The sequence below is a fragment of the Lytechinus pictus genome, chromosome 10 (genome assembly GCF_037042905.1).
Source record: "Lytechinus pictus isolate F3 Inbred chromosome 10, Lp3.0, whole genome shotgun sequence".
NCBI lineage: Eukaryota > Metazoa > Echinodermata > Echinoidea > Temnopleuroida > Toxopneustidae > Lytechinus > Lytechinus pictus.
The window spans coordinates 34071224-34083785 of NC_087254.1; the positions used below are offsets into that span (position 1 = coordinate 34071224).

A 12562-nucleotide genomic window follows, 5' to 3' on the forward strand; every position below is an offset into this window, starting at 1 on the left:
ACCAAAATTATAATATAAGTCCAAAGTCTTTTTTTCAGACCCGGTTGTTTCAATAATTATAATATAAGTCCAAAGTGTTTTTCCAGACCCGGTTGTTTCAAAAATTGTAATATATGTCCAAAGTCTTTTTTTCCAGACCCGGATGTTTCAAAAATAATAATATAAGTCCAAAGTCTTTTTTTCAGACCCGGTTGTTTCAAAAATTATAATATAAGTCCAAAGTCTTTTTCCAGACCCGGTTAATTCAAAAATTATAATATATGTCCAAATTCTTTTTTTCCAGACCCGGTTGTTTCAAAAATAATAATATAAGTCCAAAGTCTTTTTTCCAGACCCGGTTGTTTCAAAAATTATAATATAAGTCCAAAGTCTTTTTTTCAGACCCGGTTGTTTCAAAAATCTTAATATAAGTCCAAACTAAGATACAATAATGATATTCCAGTGGGAAAAAAAAAATGAGAATCGAGCTTAGTCTTTTCTCCAGACCCAGTTAATTAATACTGGTGGAATTAATGTCTTTGTTTGTTGTTTCAACTTATATGGCATATATTGTGAATATATGCGCTAAGAGTAAATTGAGAATCAAGCGTAGTCTTTTCTCCAGACCCGGTTACTTAAAATTAAAACTAAACCCTAGGGCCTATAGCACTGCGTTCATATAGCACAAAAGTGCAGTCTTTTTTTCCAGACCTGGATAATTAAACAATTACAATATAAGTCCAAAGTCTTTTTTCCAGACCCGGTTGTTTAAAAAATTATAATATAAGTCCAAGTCTTTTTCCAGACCCGGTTGTTTAAAAAATGTTAATATAAGTTCAAAGTCTTTTTCCAGACCTGTTTATTTCGAAAATTTTAATATAAGTCCATACTAAGATACGATAATGATATTCCAGTGGAATAAAAATGAGAATCGAGCTTAGTCTTTTCTCCAGACCTAGTTAATTAAAACTAGTGGAATTAATGTCTTTGTTGTTGTTTTAACTTATACAGCGTATATTGTGAATATATGCGCTAAGGGTAAATTGAGAATCAAGCGTACTCTTTCCTCCAGACCCGGCTATTCAAAAAATGAATTAAAAAACTTCAAATCTAAGACCAATTTTCCAAAGTTTCACCCAGTAAAAAAATATGTCTTTACCCCACACCCATTTTTTTAAAATAATACTACGACCAGGGGCGGAAATCTCTCCCAAAAGGTAGGGGGACAAGGGTCTGGAAAATTTGACAAGCAAAAAAAAAGGTTATCACCCGAAAGTAAGGTCATCTCGTCCTAAAATACATGTTTTATTTCGATTTTGAATGATGAATTTCTTACCATCATAGAAGACCAGAAATAGTAGGGGAACATATGATAGTGTGTCCCCCTACTATTTTGAGTAAGGGGGAACACGTCCCCCTGTCCCCCTGGGATTTCCGCCCATGAATACGACCCCTACAAAACATTGTAATAATGCATGGGTTAAGCAAACATCCTTTCTCCAGACTTGGTTATTATTTTAAAAAAAAATAGTTTTTACAAAAATTCTAAAACGAATACCCAATAATAAAATTACTGTGGAATAACATAAAGACCGACTGGCGAAGATCGACTTTCCTCCAGACACAATTATTTCAAGAATAAAAAATCAATAAAACCCAACCCCCAACAACGAATCTGAGAACCAACAATCCTCCAAATTAAGACCATGCATGTAGAAAAGCACATGTTTAGAGCGTTGTCTTTATTCCAGACCCAGTAATTTAAAAATGATTTTAACAATCTTAAAAACAAAAGACTTTGTCATATTCTTATTCTTGTGGAATAACACGAGTATTATGCTTAGTCTTTCGTCTAGACTCGGTTATGTAAAAGATAAACAAATATTGAAAAAAAATCACAGCTAAAAAAAACTTCAAAATTAAACCCACTTAAAATGCTTGGACTTAGAGTGTTGTCTTTAACCATCACGCAGTTCTCTTAAAAATACAAATTAAGCGAAACATTAATCTTAATACTTAGACCCCAGCATCTTCCAAACTATAAAACCCTTGTGATAACGCATACTTAATTTGACCAGACCAGTTTATTAAAAAAAGAACAAAAAAAATTTATCCCTCTTCCAGCCTAACATCCTGTAATAAATGATGTAATTAAACATTCACTTTTTCTTCCAGGCAAAGAAATTTATAATAAAAAAGAACATCAAAACTTAGAGCCCGGGGAGCATTTCATGAAAGGAGTTTTCTGACGTTTCATCCGACACTTACCATGGTAGCACTGCTTCTTAGCCAATCAACATCAAGGACAGTTGTCAGATCTGACAACTTGTCGGACATAAATGTTGATGAAATACTCCCCCAATCATCTTATTCATGTTGAACAGGCACAAGAATATGATTGTGTCTTAGTTATGAGGATTTCATTTATCTTATTTTTTGAAAATGACAAGGTCTGGAATAAAGAAAACTCTCTAAACTTTTATATATTGAAGGTTCTTAGTTTGAAGGATAGTTGGTCCATAGATTCTGTTATTCTTTTTTAATAATTTTGGTTATTTTGAAATAATTGGGTATGGAGGAAAGACTACGTTATATTTCCATGTTTTTCAACATAAAGAGGATCGTGGGTCTTTGTTTGCTTTTTTATTATTACTAATTTATTATTATTATTATTATTCATTTGTTATTTAAAAGATCTTGGTCTTGAGGAAAGACTACGCTATACTTCCATGTTATTCAACATAAATAGGATCGTGGGTCTTTTTTTTATTTTTTATTATTACTAATTTATTATTATTATTATTCATTTGTTATTTGAAAGATATGGGTCTTGAGGAAAGACTACGCTATATTTCCATGTTATTCAACATAAATAGGATCGTGGGTCTTTGCTTGCTTTTTTATTATTACTAATTTATTATTATTATTATTCATTTATATTTGAAAGATCTGGGTCTGGATGAAAGACTACACTATATTTCTATGTTATTTAACATTAATAAGAGAGTTGGGGTCTTTGTTACTTTTCCACCAGTTTTAATTAACTGGGTCTGGAGAAAAGACTGTGCTTGATTCTCATTTTTATTCCACTCGAATATCATTATCGTATCTTAGTTTGGACTTATATAATAATTTTTCAAACAACCGGGTCTGGAAAAAAGACTTTGGACTTATATTATAATTTTTTAAACAACCGGGTCTGGAAGAAAGACTTTGGACTTATATTATAATTTTTGAAACAACCGGGTCTGAAAAAAAGACTTTGGGCTTGCATTATAATTTTTTAATTAACCGGGTCTGGAATAAAGACTTTGGACGTATATTATAATTTTTGAATTAAACTGGTCTGGAAAAAAGACTTTGGACGTATATTATAATTTTTTAAACAACCGGGTCTGGAAAAAAAGACTTTGGACTTACATTATAATTTTTTAATTAACCGGGTCTGGAAAAAAGACTTTGGACGTATATTATATCTTTTGAATTAACCGGGTCTGGAAAAAAAACTTTGGACTTGCATTATAATTTTTTAAACAACCGGGTCTGGAAAAAAGACTTTGGGCTTATATTATAATTTTTTAATTAACCGGGTCTGGAATAAAGACTTTGGACGTATATTATAATTTTTTAATTAACAGGGTCTGGAGAAAAGACTTTGGACGTATATTATAATTTTGAAACAACCGGGTCTGGAAAAAGACCTTGGACTTGTACTATAATGTTTTATTAACCGGGTCTGGAAAAAAGACTTTGCACTTTTGTGCTATATGAACTCATTACTATAGGATTTTAGTTTAGAACGGATTCGCCAAAAATCCCTTCAAATTTATTACATTTGTGGGTAAAGTCATTATTACATTTGTGGGCGATCAAAAATTATTACATTTGTGGGTAAAGTGCATTATTAGATTTGTGGGTAAAGTGTTATTACATTTGTGGGCGTTATTACATTTGTGGGTAAAGTGTTATTACATTTGTGGGCGATTATTACATTTGTGGGTGTAACAGGGTCTTTCATCATGCTTAACCAAAATAAAGTATAAAAAATGCTGAAATGCAAAATGAATTTTTTGTGATGTCATCACTTTGATACTTTATTATTGATTTTGGGATGGCAGGTTTGACATATGTTGCTGAACACTCTCCAGGGAGTTGGCCTTTGATTACCTTTGAACTGCTCTCCCTGGGCAAGAGACTCTCCAGAGTAGTACTGTTCCTGGCATGGGCATCAGGATCAACATACAAGATGGACCAAGATGTGCCTTCTTTACCAAATAGATTAAAGCCGTTAGTCGCCTCCAACGCTGCCTTGGCCATACCAATAGAACTGCAAATACATCATATGATTTGTCAATGTCATATACCGTCAAGTTGTGCATTTCATAATACATGCAAGCAAGTTTTGCTTTTATTGTGACATCACGCACATGTGTTAATCCCGAGAGATTGATTGATTGATTTTACTCAACACCATGCATCAATCATTGTTTTCTTCCAAATTGATTACAAATCTTGTTCAAACACTACAGAATTTCTGGGATCTCACTTAAATTTCTACTGATTAATCCTTACTTTTCCCTGCACTTGGGATTCAATGTTCAGTTATATATTTCTTTGATTTTTAAAAACTTACTAGCAGCCACTTTTTGTGTAGGGGGATATATATATTTTTTTTGAACGAGAATGCATGTGAAAGGTACCTTGCATGAAGTTCCTTCTTCCCTGTATTGTACTTGCTTCCTCTCTCCCATACCCCAAAGTCAGGGGTCCTGTACGCTCTCTCCACGTAGAAGACAAGATTCTGTACAAAACTCACTTCATCTAGGGTGTAAATAATCTGAAAGGAATGGCACATCATTCGTTGTCATGTTGTATTGGAGGGCCAAATCTCAAGAGAATTGATAACTATTTGACTAGCTATTGACTTACTAAACCTAAAGACCCGAGATAATCATCTGAATCGGGTATAAAAGATGTAAATAAAAAGAATCAATCTGAAGATAGTGGTAGTTATCTGGTAGTGTCATACCTCAAGAAGACTGATATATACTTGACTACCTATTTGACTAACTATTGACTGACTAAGCTAAAGACCAAAGATAATCATCTAAATGAGGTATAGAAGACGTATCAATCTGAAGATGGTGGTAGTTATCTGGTAGTGTTATATCTCAAGAGGATTGATATTTTGACTACAGTGTATTTGACTAGCTGCTTGACTAACATTTGACTAATTAACCTGGAGACCTGATGTAATCATATGAACCAGGTAGAGAAGATAGAGTGAGATAGAATCAATCTGAAGATGGTGGCAATTATCTGATAGGGTCATATCTCAAGAGAATTGATAAATATTTGACTAGCTATCTGACTAACTAACCAGAAAATCTGTTGTAATCAAAAAGGTCTTATCTCAAGAGGATTAATATTTGATGACCTATTTGGCTAAGTATTGACCGACTTCCTTGATGACATGACTTAATCATCTGAACCAAATTTAGAAGGTTGAGTGAGATAGAACCAATTTGAAGATGATGTAGTTATCTAGTATTTTTTGACTAGCTACATGTATCTGACTAACTATTGACCGACTAACCTGAAGACCTGATTTAATCATCTGAACAAGGTATAGAAGATAGAGTGAGATAGAACCTATCTGAAGATGATGTAGTTATCTAGTATTGTTTGACTAGCTACATGTATCTGACTAACTATTGACCGACTAACCTGAAGACCTGATTTAATCATCTGAACCAAGTATAGAAGATAGAGTGAGATAGAATCAATCTGTAGATGGTGGTAGTTATCTGGTAGGGTGTTTCCTGTGTTCAGGTCATAGCGAGAATGCAGTGCAAACTCCTCACTCTGCACATTCTTAAATTTGTCCACCTAAAAAGGAAAAAATTAGTACAACACTGAATTAAAGTTTCATGCCTTAAGGACGTTCCACAGTTATGTTTGTGCGCATTATGATCTGCGCATAGTTTACACTCTGCGCGCTGACGTCACAATGGATGAACAGGTGATTAATTAGCTGCGGGTATGAGCTGATTTTTCTCATCTTCTGCACTTTAACTGCAGATCCGATGTGTTATTTCATGAAGCTATAAAGTGGAATTATTCCATGGACCATTCAAAAAAACATTCTCTACAATTTCAAAATACTTTACTCTGCAGTGCTGCCAAGAATCACGAATATTACCCCGAGTTTGAATAAATGGTAGAGTGGTTTTGATATTTTCTTCACATAGATACAAAGCATTCGGCACATTTTTGGTGTTTTAAAGGAGAATGAAACTCTTGGAGCAAGTTAGCTTTTGTGAAAGCAGCAAAATCAAAGAATAAGATCTACAAAACTTTGAGTAAAATACGACTAGCAATAAAAGAGTTATGAGCATTTGAATGTCGAGATCACTAATGCTATGGAGATCCTCCCATTGGCAATGCGACCAAGATCTGTGATGTCACACACGTACAACTCTCCCATTTGGACACTGAAAATATACCCCAAAACATCTCTTTTTGCTCATTCTAATCATATGACAAACGATTCATCAATGATATAATGTTGTGAAACCTCTGTACTTGTCATCTCATAAAGAAAACACCTCACCTTGTGATAGACTCTATAAAAGTGAGAATATAAGTGAAATAAGTACTAAAGTAACGAGGGAGTTGTACGTGTGTGATATCACAGATCTTGGTCGCATTGCCGTTGGGAGGATCTACATGGCACTAGTGATCTCAATATTCGAATGCTCATAACTTTCTTATTATTCATTCAATCTTCCTCAAACTTTCAACAATATGTTTCTTTGATTTTTCTCTTTGATATGGATTCAGCTGGTTTCAAGGGTTTCATTCTCCTTTAAAAAGCACATTTGCTCTAATAAAAATGCTGATAGTTTAAAAACAAGCACATGAACCCCTATTTTTTAATGTTTGTACCGCTTAGGTATACCTTCTTCTACAACTCTGCAAATTTTGGTGAAAATGACATGGATTTTGAATAAAGTGCAGCATTTATTGTACGTTTGTAGTTTGTAACTGAAATTTCACATTTTTTAGATTGGGATTTTGTTATCTTTTATGCAATTTTTAAGAAATGGCAGTGCTGTTAAACTTAAAATTGCAAACAAATAGCACTATAAATAGATTCTCCATTCTAACGATACAATTATTAGCTCTCTTGCGAAATATGATGATTTTTTCATGTATTTTGACTGAGTAATAGAGGTTTAAACTCATTGTAGTAATCTTGGGTGGTCTAAAAATGCCAAATTCTTTTGAATGCGCAATTTTTAAGAACATCAATTTGGGTAAACTTTGAAGCTCTATAGCAAAAAATCAAGCACATGGACCTATGTTAATTTTTGCATATTTCGAATATTAAGGTTCTAAAGTATCTATGTGCAAAGTTTGGTGAAAATGACATGGATTTCACTTTAACTGTGGAACGTCCTTAAGCGATAGTTTGATCATCAATCCTCATTTGCAAAATACCTTCAATTACAGTAACATGAGAATTGATACTGAAAAATAATTAAGAATTTTCATGTGTCATTGGAAAATTATTTTATAGTGAAGTCTGCAACTTATGAAGTATTGTAAAATGTATAAATACAAATGACTCTGTATATGATTTTAGTCTGATGATGAGGTGTGAACCTAGAAATATGTTCTGTTCACTGAATTGTTATAATGCTCTTTTCATTTTATTTGTATTCAAATGGATATTAAGCCATTCTTTTGGAAATATCATGTAGTATTATGATTTCATTGACATCTGCATTATCAATTGCAGGCATCCCTTATTTTTCAAAAATTGAATTTTACATCACATCAAACAATTCCTCCTGATTAAACAAGCCATAAACATACAATATACATGATGAAAGTGGTTCCAAATTGTTAGGGGGAATATAAACTTTCAGACATGTTTTTTCATAAAATTACATTTTTTTTAATAGGTGTAAAGTTTTTTCTGATTTACTCGGTATAGCATATCAATATACCATATATAATCATTTACAGTGGTTCTAAAAAGTTAGTGAACCCACCAGAAAATGAACATATTTAAAAGTCTTCAAATTCAACAATCTCTTAGATATCTAATAGTGAAGCCAGGTGCAGGTGGTAGAATATTACATTTGATGTAGATTGTTTCTCTGGGGCCTGGGCTTGCCGGAATTTGTGGCATTAATGTCTATGTTTAAACACTCAGCATGAAGGAGTGCATTCTCTAGTGAGGTTCACTAACTTTTTTTTTAACCAATCGGCAATTTCTCTACTCACTTACCCTGTCAGCCTGCCTCATAAAGCAATACAACAGACCTCTCATACATTTTACTGCACTTTGCTCCAATTCATATGTCCTCCCATCATCATCATCAACTTTTCTGGAAGAAATATACAAACAGATTTAACAGAAAATTGAAATACTTATCTCAATTCATCATGAAATAGTGTTTAAATATCAGCAGAATGATCCATCTGTATAGGTGTAATTGGGTACACTTACAAATGAGGTTACATGTTATATACCAGATGCTCATTGGCATTTAAGCTTAATAACATTCAATTCTTTGTGAACCCCCTGGTAGATATATGTTTCATAAAACTGTTTGGAAAGTTATGCATACATCTAATGCAATTACGCATAACTTTATGCAAGTTACACATAGCTGTTAAGAACAACTTTATGCTATACTTTACATACAACTGGAACATGTTCTAAGGTGCTAAGTCAGCTAAACATGGAAACATGTATATACTGCTGGTTTGTGTATTTTATTCATGATGTATTTGATATTACATATAATGCAAGAAAGAGTTACCAGTCATTCGAAAAGTCATTCCTAACAGCTTTATCCCCCCCCCTCCCGGACACGATTGTGAACATCAGGCAAAAAATAAAATTTAATTTTCAGGGGCTACTTTTGACAACCTACTGTCTAACTCTGCAACATTAGATGAACTTTAGCATTGCAGTGATTGGGGATTTTCGGGGGGGGGGGGGAGGGTATTTTTTCATTTTCCAGGACTCTTTTGTGCATTTTGTAGGCAAAATTGCCCCCCCCCCCCCCCCCCCGTCATGTAATTTGTTTCCCTGGTGAACTTACCGGTATGCGAGAGCTAGAGCCCAGACAGCAATGGCAGAGTAAACACTCTCTCTGACCCCTGCCTCTTTGACCTTTGTATCTGTGTTGACAGGAAATAATCCCAATGCAGGGCTCTGGTGAATCAATATTTGCTGTTTCACTGAAATTTAAAAGGATACAACAAAATTATAGATATGACTAGCCTTCGGGGAGATGTAAAAAAATATTCATAAGTAACATTGTCTGGGCTTGAGGGAGATGAATGAACAGTGCATCCCAGAAATCAGATACAAAAACTGGGAATTTGATTGATGATTTTAATATTGTTACTTATTGACAATATAAGTTTTATAGACAAATGATCTATCATTTTAAAGCTTTGAATATCTTCCTTCATCTTGTATTTATCAGACAATTTCTCATTCATGCCGAGTAAGAAAAAAATGTGAAGGAAAAAAAGTCAATTGGTGGGCCCTTATCTGAATTTATATTGAGAAAATCATGTTCAATGTTACTGCTCTTATATTTGATACCTCAATCACAGAAAATGTTAAAGATAACAAAGTCCTGTTTATTCAAAATAATGCTTGAATCTCAAGACATTTCACAGGCAAGCTGTTGTGTTTGACTTAATCTCTTCAACACTTGCTTTGGTTGACAATAAGCCATGCATAGCTGAACGTTAAATCTCTTTAGTTAACTGCACAACAGCTAATGTCAGCAATGCCAATGGTCAGGAACCCATATTTGTCTATGAACAAGGTTATGAGCGATATACTCTTTTATTAACTTTATTCTGATTTTTTTGTTGTTTGTGATTACGAAATCAATAAAACATACAAATAAAAAAGTACCCGGTAGGATGGGGGGTTGGGTGTCCGGACACGTAACAGAAATGAAGCCTTGTTTTTATCTCAGGAATAAACCAAAAATATAGGTTGAATAGTTTTTTTTCACCATCAATATTTGTTCTTTATAATATTTTCTTATATTCTGTGCTAAAAAGAATTAAAGACATTGCTTGTAAACTTTTCAAAATTGAGAGTAAAAGTCATGTGTCCGGACACCCAACCCATCCGGACACACAACCACTGGGTATACCCCTCAAAAGTTTCCACACACCAGTTACACCCCCACTCCTACAAAAATCAATTGATTCATTTAATCAATTGTCATTGACATTGTCATTGATTATTTCATAATCATTAATTGCAATGTCAATGATCAATTTGCATAGCAATATCAAGACCAACATGTCCTATATATACTAGGGACATGCATCAGATCAAGAAGTTCAGAACTAATCAAGACAAACGAGATAGATTATAACGTCAGATCTAGCCTCGCAATACGTGTGAGTGGCCTAGGGCTAGGGCCCTAACGCACGGGGGGGCCACTTCCATTGATGAGTGGATACCATGCGCGACCACGGGGTCTTGAAAAGAACCCTAAACACGTATTTTCCATATTCTGAAAATGCACCCCTTAACATTTTATTAACAAGTATGGGCGTGTGAAACCCTACCCTTAACAAGTATTGGAAACAAATATGATGGTGGGCCCCAAGTCTGCGCACCTAACAATTTGAGTTAAGATTAAACATGAATTTCTTCTTATTTCACAAAATCTTTTAGTTAATAATGTTCCTTATATTATTAAGAGTAAGTGTACCAAATTTCTCATTAAAAAATGAAAGAAAATATAAGATTTTCTTGAAAAAACCTTTGGGCAGTCATTTTCAGATTGAAAAAAAAATGGTACCCCAAGTGTGCGCACTCATTCACTTTGCACACGATTCGGGGATTTTGATGAGGAAGGCTGCATTTTGAGGCCGTCTCATGAAATGCCCTGAATTTATTATTTTTCCACCATTTTGAGTCGGATTTTTTTATGAATGCCTGTCTAGTATTGCATGTGTAAAGTTCGTGCTCGTTGCGTATCTTCTTTTACTAGAATCGCGCAGATACGCGGGTGCGCAGACTTGGGAGACCGCGCAGACATGGGGGAACTGACCATACTATTGGCAAGTATTCCCAGAACTGAGCCCCTAAACAAGTACAGCGATGTATTTTCCATATTCTGAAAATGCACCCCCTAACAAGTATTGGAAACAAAACGATACTCTTTAATAGCAAGTATTCCCTGAAATGAATCCCTAAACAAGTACAGAGATATTTTATTGTTATGTCACGCGTCCGTCGGTCGTCGGTTTTACCTTTAGACACCATTATTTTGGATTAGTACGGCCCCACCTTCCACACCTCGCGCAAATCGGACTCTAAACACGTAGTGTTGGGGCAAAAAGGACATCCTTTATAAAAGTTAAAACATTTTGATTTTGTTTTATCATCCCCGCATATTTGACCCTAAACACGTATATTTTTCTGAGGGAAATAGATACCCTTTTTTCAATATTTTTGTGTTTTTGACACCCTTATCACGTTACGTACGTAACGTGCCCCATCTTGAAAAAGACATCCTTTTTACGTGTTTTTTTGGTCGCGCATGGTATCCACTCGTCAATGTAAGTGCCCCCCCCCCCCTCCCCGGCCCTAACGTTATAGCCAGGCCTATCAACTAAGCTGAGTATCAACGACAACGATCGCGATCTACCTCGATCTCAGTACCGTACGGTACACTCGCACCATAGCATAGTCCCACATGTTTAAAATCAGCTGGAAAAATTCCCCCCAAATGTGATGTTGCTCTTAATTTCAGTGTCATTCTCAATCGCTCCAGCACAACAAAATTGCACGTCGGAAATCAAATTCAAAATTCAGTTATGCATAGCTTCTATCATCATAAAACTACTAGAGAATACGTACCCAAACAGTAATAATAGTTCAAACTTTTGACCTGCTGCAGGTAATCGTCGTCTGCTTCTGGAGCCATTTTGAATAGCTCTGAAAACACGTAAGGCCAGGTAGTAGTCTAATTTTGCATGCGTATTTCCCTATTTCACTTAATTTTTGCTGTAATTTGGATTTCATAAAGCAAATACTCGTAAATTTTGAATAAATTTCACGATGAATACATTCAATTTCTCCATGATATCTCTATCAAAATTTGAAATGAAATTAAGAATTTGGAGCATAAATTATGATATCATATTCTTGTTATTTTATCAGCGACTACAACTAAAGACTATTCCATACTCTTTCATTTTTTTCTTTTCTAAATGAAAAAGAATGGTGCCCAGAAATATTTATACCAATATTGCAATAACTATGATGGTGCCCAAAAGTGAAACTGAGAACAAAAACTGTCAAGTAAGAAAGTTATTGGTCTTTAAAAGACAAGTCCACCCCAACAGAATATTAATTTTAATAAAAAAGAGAAAAATCCAACAAGCATGCATAACACTGAAAATTTCACGGGAAATTTCATCAAAATCGGATGGAATGTAAAACAAGAGCTATAGGACACTTTTTTAAGTTTCGCTTAATTTCACAAACAGTTATATGCAAATCCTGGTCGGTATG

General features: G+C 34.3%; 1 protein-coding gene across 2 annotated transcripts in view; it reads right to left on the minus strand.

The window, feature by feature from the left end:
• The window catches only part of LOC129269530 (phosphorylase b kinase regulatory subunit beta-like), a 33503-nt gene extending 21514 nt beyond the window's left edge, over positions 1-11989 (minus strand). Inside the window, exons 1-6 of one of the 2 annotated variants that reach the window (XM_064105912.1) lie at positions 11906-11989; positions 9102-9240; positions 8279-8378; positions 5707-5868; positions 4680-4816; positions 4147-4306 (exon numbers count right to left, since the gene is read on the minus strand). In XM_064105912.1, coding sequence (XP_063961982.1) covers positions 4147-4306; positions 4680-4816; positions 5707-5868; positions 8279-8378; positions 9102-9240; positions 11906-11972 — 765 coding nt within the window. In that variant the 5' untranslated portion in view covers positions 11973-11989. Of the gene's footprint in view, positions 1-4146; positions 4307-4679; positions 4817-5575; positions 5638-5706; positions 5869-8278; positions 8379-9101; positions 9241-11905 lie in introns of those variants that run through there. The other variant, XM_064105913.1, reaches the window with a different exon arrangement.
• Positions 11990-12562: the final 573 nt, after the last annotated feature.